The sequence below is a fragment of the Psammomys obesus genome, unplaced genomic scaffold (genome assembly GCF_907164565.1).
Source record: "Psammomys obesus unplaced genomic scaffold, mPsaObe1.curated_primary_1811, whole genome shotgun sequence".
Taxonomy (NCBI): Eukaryota; Metazoa; Chordata; class Mammalia; order Rodentia; family Muridae; genus Psammomys; species Psammomys obesus.
Window position 1 is genome coordinate 609604 of NW_026594091.1, and position 10051 is coordinate 619654.

The 10051-nt window shown below is 49.7% G+C and overlaps 1 protein-coding gene across 6 annotated transcripts in view; it reads left to right on the plus strand.

Annotated features, from left to right (window-relative positions):
- The first annotated feature begins 417 nt into the window (after window positions 1–417).
- Window positions 418–10051, plus strand: part of Adamts10 (ADAM metallopeptidase with thrombospondin type 1 motif 10) — a 29716-nt gene continuing 20082 nt past the window's right edge. For 2 of the 6 annotated variants that reach the window (XM_055617866.1, XM_055617872.1), the window contains exons 1-5: window positions 418–528; window positions 5232–5418; window positions 5645–5991; window positions 7074–7230; window positions 8762–8979. In XM_055617866.1, the coding sequence (XP_055473841.1) occupies window positions 5331–5418; window positions 5645–5991; window positions 7074–7230; window positions 8762–8979 (810 nt within the window). In that variant the 5' untranslated portion in view covers window positions 418–528; window positions 5232–5330. The other 4 variants (XM_055617867.1, XM_055617868.1, XM_055617870.1 and 1 more) reach the window with 4 other exon arrangements.

Here is a 10051-nt window from a genome sequence, read left to right on the forward strand (position 1 = left end):
TTTTGCCTCTTCCTCCTTACCCCCACCTCCTCCACTTCTTTCGATTCAAATTCTCCTCCCCCCAACTACCTTCCTCTTAACCTACATCCAAGCCTGTCCGTCTCCCTCCCCATCCCCCTGTACCGTGTGCGTCCTCTCCTCCCTCCACTCTCCATCTCATTCCCCTCAACCCCCACCTCCCGCGCCTTCTATTCCCGCCCCCAGCCTCCCCCCAACCTTCCCCAACTTCCCATCCCAACCCCCACCCCAAATTCCTCCCCAGCATCTCCACCCACGCGGGGCGCCCTTCGCGAGGCGGGGTAATCCAGGCTCCGGGGTCCTTGGCTTAGATCCAGCCAGAGGCCCTGGGCGGCGGCGGCGGCGGCGGCGGCGGCGGGCGGAGTTTGGGGTTTTTTATAACCCTGGCAAGCTGCTCAGGAAGTGAGTGCCTTCCCGCGCCCCCTCCCCCGGCCACGCCGCCGCGCGCCCGCACCCTCCTTTCCGAGCGCCGGGCGGTGAGACGGCGGACCCAAGGCTCCAGGCACGCAGGTACTGTCGATCTGGAGACCCAGTTGGGCCGCGCAATACCCAGTGTGCAGTGACTATAGTGGCTTTGTGTGTCTCGCGGACGAGATGTGCTGAATGGATCTCGTTGTGCTTGTGCTGTGTTGGTGCGGAATGTCCCCAAGTGTGCAGATACAGAACGCCTGTTTGAGTTGGCTCAGGTTTGGCTTAGGGGTCCGGCTCAACTAAATGGTTGTGCTTCGGCTGTTTGCGGGTCCTTGTGGATGTCAGCATCCGGAGCGACTGTGTTGGCAGATCCTTGAGGTGTGCCGAGTATTTGCCTAACTGAGGGTAAATTAGCGTTGGCACTCAGAAAAGTGACTGTCGTGTGTGAATGCCAAATGTGTCGGTCTCTGAATATTTGCATTTCTACGGGATGTGATTAGTGGAAATGCCTCTGTTTGTGTCTGAGTTTGTAGAATTTGAGTTTGTCTCTCCTGCCATGAATGTGTAAACTCTTGCGCACACCCGTGTGTGATTGTTTGTTTGTGTGTGTGTCTGGGTTAAAAAAGTTGACTTTCTGTTAAATGAGTGTGTGTAGGCCCCTAGGCTTGTAGGATGTCTCGGATTGTGTAACTGTGCACTTAGGCCTCTGGTGTACATTGTTTCTGGGTTGTGGGCTGTCTGGGTGTCCATGTGGAAATATGTGTTTCTGTATGCATAGGTCTGGGAGTAAGTAGTTGTGTGTTTAGGTTTAGTTTACCAGGCCTTCCTGCTCTACAGCTGTCGTTGCCCTATAGAGTGTGAGTGTGTTTGTGTGTGTGTCTGGCTTTCAGAGTGGAGCTGGGGCTGCCATTTCCCGTCAGCTGGTCATCTAGCCACAGTTCTGTGAGGCAGGGTGTTCTCCTACTAAGGGGAGACACATTTTAATTAGCAGCTGGTTGGTGGCAATGGGTGGTGAGCAGCCTTCTCCCCTCGGGCCTCCTCTGGCTGGGCCTTTTGTCTGTGTGCCCACGGCAGCCAGGCCAGATGTGCTGTGCCTGGAGAAAGCCTGCTGCCTCAGGCTGCCTGTGCCTGGCCAATGAGGCTCTGTCCTGGTCCACCAGGAAGCCTCTGCCTCTCTGACTGGCCTGCACAGGTCTTGGTGTAGAGTGCTGGTCCCTTCAGGATCCCAGGGATGGGATGGAGCCATAGTTTCCAGGAGGCATTTCCTCCTCCAGCACTTGCCCCCTCCCCCAGCCTTGTGGCCTCCCTCAAGCCTGCTAGAGGAAGGGCTTGGGGAAGGAAGGAGCCAAACCTAGGTATAACATATACACACACATACACACACACACTGTGAAAGAGAGAACTATATAAGCATATGTGCATACCTGTAGTGTAGATCCCCTCTATGGTCTGTGCCCAGCCAAACAGGAGACCCTTCTCAGTTGCAACCCATCCTCAGACAGGCCTTGTCTGCCCCAGACCTGCTAACATGGCCCCATCTTGGGATCTGGGAGTTGTGTTACTCCTACCAGTACTTGTTACCGTGTGGTCAAGTGAGCCCACACCCCCTTCAGTCACTAACCCAGTAGAGGCCTTCTGCCCTGCTTCTGATACCCCACCTGAGCCAGAAGTATTAGATAGCCTATGCAGTTACTGGGAGGGAGGACTCAAGAACAGAGGATTGCGGTGGGGGCCAGGGAGAGTGGGGGTTACTCTCAACGGCACCACAATCAGGTTCTACTTCCTGTAAGAAGGGAGTGGGCAGGGGTTGGGAGGCAGGATCCCCTGCCTTTGCATTGAGACTGGCTGCTACCTTGAGTACAAGTAGGATGTTTAAGGCCAGACGGGATCATGATCAGTCTTTTTAAATTTAAATATATTTACTTATATATGTGTACATGTATGTGTTGCCATGAGTTTGTGTGCCATGTTTATGTAGGTGCCATGGAGGCCAGAAGAGGGCATTGGATGCCCTGGAACCAGAGTTATAAGTAGTTGTAAATGTGCCTAATGTGGTTGCTGGGAGGGAACAAAACTCAAGTCCTCTGTAAGAGCATTAAGCATTCTTAAGTACTGAGCCATCTCTCCAACCTCCTAACTCAATTTCAGATTTAGTTGAGGTCTCTATGGAAGGAGTGTTTGGAAAGAGGCAAGAAGGAAAAAAACAAGGTTGGGGGAATGGGAGATGTTACGTTAAAAACTGAGAAAGATGAAAGCCAAGAGGATTTTTACCAGGCCCAAGGAAGCAGTCAGAAAATTTAGCAAGTTGAACTGCAAAAATTCATCCCAAAGAGGCAGGGAATATAGCTCAATTAGTAGAGTGCTTAAGGCCTGGATTGGATCCCCAATGTTGCATAACCTGAGTATGGTGGCATACGCTTCTTAGCACATGGAAGGTGGAAGCAAGAGGATCGGAGATTCAGGTTCTTAGCTACATAAAAAGTTTGCGGTGAACCTGGGATGTGTGCGATTCTGTCTCAAAAAGAAAAAGAAAAAAGAAAAACAAACTTCAGCTTAGGGCTGAAGTCAACCTGCCACTTTCCTTTCATACCCAATCTGGCCAACTGACAGAAGATTCCATACACAAGGGTTTAACATTATATTAACTAGTAAGTCCGCCAAGAAATCAGGGCTGAGAGGAAGAAGAAAGGAATCTACCACCCAACCAAGGGTACACAGCCTAGCTGAACAAAACTGCAGTCTCAAAATCTCTGTGAGAGAGCCCCCTGTTACTGGAGGGATCCAAGCAGAAATAGGGAATGTGGCTTTCTCCACTAGCATCTTGGAGAGATTCTGGCTCCTCTCTTCTGCCAAACTGCCCTGTTTGGGGATTGACTCTCAGACTTGGCTGGAATGCAAAGAAAACAAGACAGTGTGTGATTAAGGGGGGCTTGGATTTGTACAGAAGAGGAGATGGAGGGTGGAGACCAGAGGGCAGGGAACGGGCTTGGCAGAGTGGTTAGCCCAAAGTAGTGTCCCCAACAGACTGGCCTGGGGCAGATGCCTGAGAAAACAGGTCTGCCGGCAGAATTAACTCAGGCTAAGGAGGAGAAAGGATCTAAGAGCAAAAGCAGAATAGAGAGTAAGGCTAGAGGGCAAGGGAGATGACTCAGTGGATAAAGGAGCTTGTTGCCAAGCCTGATGACCTGAGATTGATTCTCTGGCTCCACATGGTAGAAGGCGAGAACTAATTCCCAAAAGTTATTCTCTGACCTCCCTACACACAAAATAAAGGATTGTAATTTTTGAAAAATTAAAGAGCAAGTCTAGGAATGTGGGATGGAGCTAAGCCTTTGGGAATGTGTGATCACTGTGTGGGAAAGTAGCAATGTCCCTGTAAGCCAGGCATGGTGGTGCACATATGTGAGCCCAGCACTAGGGAGGCAGAGGCAGGCAGATCTCTGTGTTCCAGGCCAGCCTGGTCTGCAGAGTGAGTACCAGGACAGCCAGAGCTACACAGAGAGACATTTTCTGGAAAATCAAAGGGAGAGAGTGGGGGTGGGGGAGAATCCCTGTAGCCAGGGATCCAAAGCCAGATGGGGACTTGAAAAAAACCTGAAAGACCTTAGTGCCCACCTTGACTTCAATTATGGACTGGCAGTTCTCCCTGACATCGCCCAGCTTGCCTGTAACCTGAGTGTTTTCTTTGGCTTTAGGGGTTGGTTGGTGTTGCTTGCTTTCTTTTTTTAAGTTACTTGGGGGTAGGGGGGGTCCCAGGACATCAGGCTTGGTGGCGAGCCAAGATAGATTTTGCAGGATCTTCAAGAATTTTCTTGTTTCATTATTGGTGTACATGGATGTGGGTGCATGTGAAGTCAAAGGATATTTGTTAGTGTTTGGAGGTCAGAGGACAACTTCCAGGCGTCAGTTCTCTTTTCACACAGGACCTGGAGAGCAAGCTGGGTTGGTCAGGCAAGCTTCCATAGCAAAGCCTGTTACCTGCTGAACCAGCTCACTGTCCACCCTCCCCAGGCTTTTGATTTTGCAGTTCCCCTGCGTGATACACCCTCTGTTCCCCATGATTGGTTCTTTGTCCTTCAGACTTCTGCTCCCTGGTGTCCACCTGGTTTCTGTAGAGAACTCATCACCATATGAGATACCCTCCTTTCTCTACATTGACATGCCTGTCACTCCCAGGAACAAAACTTCAGGATAGAAGATAGCACTGCTGTCGTGTGGGGAGCCATGAGATCATCTCCTCTACTCCGAATCCACCCCAGCCCTGGCACATTCATGTGCCATAGCACAAATGTGGAAATCAGAGGACAACTATCAGTAGTCAGTCAGTTCTTCTCATTTGCTGTGTGTGTTTGGGGGTTGAATTCAGGGAGTCAGGTGTGGTGGCAAGCATCTTTACCCAAACCCATGTTGCTGACACTAACTCCCTTTCTCTTGCAGCCCAGGATCCCCCTGGCCCAGGGAATTGGTCCCACCCACTATTAGGCTGGGTCTTCCCACCTCACGGAGCCCAATTAGTGTTATTCCTGACCGGCATGTTCAGAGGCCCACCTCCCAGGTGATTCCAGATTGTCTACTTCAGAAAGTAGCTTCTTGTTCTGGTCCCAGTCCTCTCTACTGCAGACATGATGGAGAGGAGGTAGGAGATAGGAACAAATATTAAAACTGTTCAGGAACCTTCTGATAGAAGTGCCTTGGTCATGCAGAGGCTGCAGGACTTCCCTTTCTGTCTGGCAAGGGGCCTTGGCACTGGATATGCTGGGCAGTGTGATCAAGACCCGTCCTAACTCAGTCTTTCTTCCCAGGAGACTGGCGATGCTGCCCAGACTGTGAACAGGGGAGGCAGCACTGTGGGGGCTGCCAGCAGCCGGGGCTGGGGAGAGACATGTGGACACGTAGCCCCTATGGCTTCTGCCTGCCAGATCCTCCACTGGGCCCTTGCTCTGGGGCTGGGCCTCACGTTCAAGGTCACGCATGCCTTCAGATCTCAAGGTAGGAAACTGTCCATTGGTGACAATTCAAAGAAAAAGAAATAAGGAAGCCAGTTGGTCCTTGAGAATAAGAAAAGTCAGTGTTCGAGAGTTAGGAGGATTTGCAAGTGGAAGGGCCTGAGTGAGTATAAGCTGAATAGTCAGTGACCTGGGTTCAGGGGTGAGCGAGGCATCACTGGCTTTGGCAATGGAAATCCACCCTAGTCTTCTTATCCCTTTATCTGTAGATGAGCTCCTGTCCAGTTTGGAGAGCTATGAGATTGCCTTCCCAACCCGAGTGGACCACAACGGGGCAATGCTGGCCTTCTCTCCACCTGTTCTCAGGAGGCAGCGTCGGGGTGTGGGGGCCACAGCTGAGTCCCGCCTATTCTACAAGGTGGCAGCACCCAGCACTCACTTCCTGCTGAACCTGACTCGAAGCCCCCGTCTACTGGCAGGGCACGTCTCGGTGGAATACTGGACACGGGAGGGCCTGGCCTGGCAGAGGGCTGCCAGGGCCCACTGCCTGTATGCTGGACACCTGCAAGGCCAGGCTGGTAGCTCCCATGTGGCCATCAGCACCTGTGGGGGCCTGGTGAGCTGAGGATTCTGGGAAGCAGGGGGAAATACTCACTTCCTTCTGGAAGCTAAGAAAAACACATGAGCAACAAAATGTAACAATCATAATACAGTGTTTTACAAGTATTTTGAGCTGATCAGTCTTTTGAGAAGCAGTTGAAGATGTACTTAAAGGAAAATGTATAGCCTGAAAATAAGGCTGAAAGTAAGGGACATCTGTCTGAAGAAAGCAGACAAAAAGCAGAGCATAATAAAGTCACTAATAATAGGGCCAGTGAGATGGCTCAGTGGATAAAGGCACCTGCTGCCAAGCCAGAAGACTTGAGTTTGGTCCTCAGGACCCACATCATGGAGGGGAGAGAATAACTTCCTCAAGTTGTCCTCTGACCTCCACACATGTGCTGTGGCATGTGCACACAAATAAACATAGTAAAACATTATAAAAGTTTAAGAGGGGTTGAAGAGAGGAAAATGGAGAAATAATGAAATTGTATTTTCGATTTAAGTGTTATTTTTTTTCTTTTAAGAGTGAGACTGAGGAGTTAGTAGAGTTTATGCACAAGAAACTGAGTTCATATCCCTAGCCAGTGCACACCAGAAACTGAAGTGCTGGGTGGTGGACAAAGACAGGCAAATTCTAGACAGCTTGATAGCCAGCAAGTCTAACCAGAAAACAGCAAGCCCCAGATTCAGTGGGAGACCCAGTCTAGAGGAGATAACAGCAAAGAGTGATGGGGGGGGGCCTCCCATGTCCTTTGAGGTCCACTAGTGCTCAGGCTGGCACACCAGTACACACACACACAAGGCAGACTATAAACCAGCTGGGTGGTGACACATGTCCACAACCCCAAGCACTTCAGAGATAGAGACAGAAGTTATATGTCATCTTCAACTACATAGCTTGAGGCCAGCCTAGACTCCGTAAGATCCTCTCCTCAGAAAAAGAAAAATAACCAAACAAAAAGAGGGCCAGAGTATAGTTCAGTGGTGGAGTACTTGCCTTGCATGCACAAGGCCCTGGGTTTGATTCCTAGTATGGAAAAGGGGAAAGGAAGAAATCAGAGAGATAAGGTGCTGAGCTTTCTGTCCTCCATCCAGCATGGTCTGATTGTGGCAGATGACGAAGAGTATCTGATTGAGCCCCTGCAAGGTGGGGCAAAAGGTCGCCGTGGCCCGGAAGAGAGTGGCCCCCACGTGGTATATAAGCGGTCCTCTTTGCGTCACCCCCATCTGGACACAGCCTGTGGAGTGAGAGGTACTCCTGTGCCTTTGGGGAGAGCAGGGAGCTTCTATGACATTACTCCTTTGAGGCAGAGACAGGCAGTAGAGTCTTTCCACCCCAGAGGTCAGCCAGACACTATGTAATGAGGGAAGAAACTGTGAGCAAACAATGAATGAATTCGGGCGCTCCATTCATCTGTAGGGAGGGTCCAGAAAGGATATAGATCTGAGAAGGCGATGCTGTAAGGCTGTGAAGTGACTCTTCATTGCTGTGACCAGCCAACCAGCAGTGATAGGTGGTGGGTGGGAACTATGCTTTACCTATAACTGTTGCCAGGTCACACAGTTAAGCTGCAGAGTGCTCATAGCAGACACTTGAGTAGGTAAGCAACCAAACTGGCGGCCAGTGTGGTGCCGCACGCCTGTGATCTCAGCACTCGGAGATGCAGAGGCAGGTGGATCTCTGTGAATTTGAGACCAACTTGGTCTAAAGAGAAACCCTGTCTTGGAAAAAAAAAAGGGGGGGGAGCCAAACAGTGGGAGAGTGCTTACCCAAGTTGCACAAGGACCTACAACATATACAACAAAAGCCAGGCTGATGGACTTGGGGCCCTTTTCCTCCTGCTGGGTTGCCTCATCTAGCCTTGATATGAGGGTTTATGCACAGACCTTTCGTTTTTCTGGTATATTTATTGAGACAGAGTTTCTCTGTGTAGCCTTGGCTGTCCTGGAACTCTCTCTATAGACCAGGCTGGCCTTGAACTCGGAGATCCATTTGCCTCTGCCTCAAATGTGCTGGGATTAAAGGCGTGCATCACCACTGTCCTGCCTTGTGTATCTTGTTAGGCTGTGTTCAGTAGATATCCCTGGAAGGCCTGCTCTTTTTTTTTTTTTTTTTAAGGGAAACAGAAGAGGAGTTGATGGGGGTGTTATAGGAGGATTGGAGGGAGGGGAAACCAACTGCAGTTGGAATGTAGTGTATGAGAGAAGAATAAAAGTCGTTTTTTAAAGCCAGGCTAAGGAGGTAGCTTAGTGAGTAAAGCCCTCACCATGCAAATATGGTAAGAATTGATACATTCATATCCCTAGCATCTAAGCAGGTACAGCAGGCTATCAAAAATCTCAGGGCGAGGGAGACAGAAACAGGAGATCCTCATAGCAAGCTGCACAGCTAAACTAGATGAGTCCATGAGCTCTAGGTTCAAGTGAGACACCCAGCCTCCACTTATAAGGTGGAGAACAATCTGAAGATGACACCGATGTCAACACACACTCAGGCAGTCATTCATACAGTCAAGTTCACAGCATGACCATTCATTGGTAAAACATTTAGGGAGTGAGAATAGGAAAGCTATATGATGCTGAAGCAGTGTGGGAACACAAACCAGTCATCTAAGTACTTGGAAATAGGAGATGGAAGGCTCTCAAGATTTTAAGAACAAACCCTGTCTATCAGGGCTATTGGGCAGAAGGGTCACCAGATAGCCAAGAGAACTGACAGTTGTCATGCAGTTCTGTGACCCACCAGCAGTAGGTGCTCAGTGGCTCTACTTTGTGTCTCCTAGATGAGAAACCCTGGAAAGGTCGTCCATGGTGGCTGCGTACCCTGAAGCCGCCACCTGCCAGGCCCCTAGGGAACGAAACAGAGCGAGGCCAGCCAGGCCTGAAGCGGTCAGTCAGCAGAGAGCGCTATGTGGAGACCCTGGTGGTAGCCGACAAGATGATGGTGGCCTACCATGGACGGAGAGATGTGGAGCAGTATGTGCTGGCCATCATGAACATTGTAAGTGCCTCCCCCTTCTTAGACCGGGAGGTCTGAGGGTCTGCAGCTAGCCTCTAGGATGTCAGGGGAAAGGGTGTCACACCCTCAACCCTGACCTGCAACCAGGGGCCGCAATAATAAAGTAGAGAGAGGGAAAATGAAAAAAAATTAATGAAAATAAAAAAGAGGTCTGTATAGAGCCATGAGTAATGGGAAGAAATGTACCAAAGGTCTAGGGACAGATGTACTGGAGGTACCTGCTTGTGCTTAAACTGCAGCTCTGTCCCCTCAAGTCAACCTTTCTAGTGCTGTGAACCTCTAATATGTTGTGGTGACCCCAACCATAAAATCATTTTATTGCTACTTCATAACTATATTATACTATTATGAATCATAATGTAAATATCTGATTTTCGAGATACCTGATATGTGCCCCCCAAAAGGGTCACAACCCACAGGTTGAAAACTGATGCCTTAAGTGCTCTGCCCTTGAGCAAGGTACTTCACTCTCTGCCTTGTTAACCACCAGTAAAGACTAAGTAAGGTAGACACACTGAACAGATAATGCATATAGAACAGTGCATGTCATGTCTAACACACACAAGGCTCTGGGATCCCCCAGCTCCTAGCATCTCAGCACTCTGGAGGCTGAGAAAGGAGGATTGCAAGACTATGATGAGCCTGAGCTATGGAAAAGACCTTGTATCAAAAAACCAAAGGAGCCCAGGGTGGCAGGAGACCATGGAAAAGTGGAGAGACATTGCATAGCCCATGGTAGGTGCTACAAAAGTGCTTTGTATAAAAATAAACTAGCAGCTGCACATGTTGGCACATGCTTTTAATCCCAGCACTCAGGGAAGCAGAGGCAGATAAAGAGAGGACAGCCAAGGCTACACAGAGCAACCCTGTCAATAAATAAATAAAAATAAATAAATAAATGAATGAATGAATAGTCAGGCTTGCAGGGGCTGGGGAGACCTTATCCTTGAAAAAACGTACACACGTACATACAGACTTGCAGGGGCCGGGGAGACCTTATCCTTGAAAAAACGTACACACGTACATACAGACTCGCAGGGGCCGGGGAGACCTT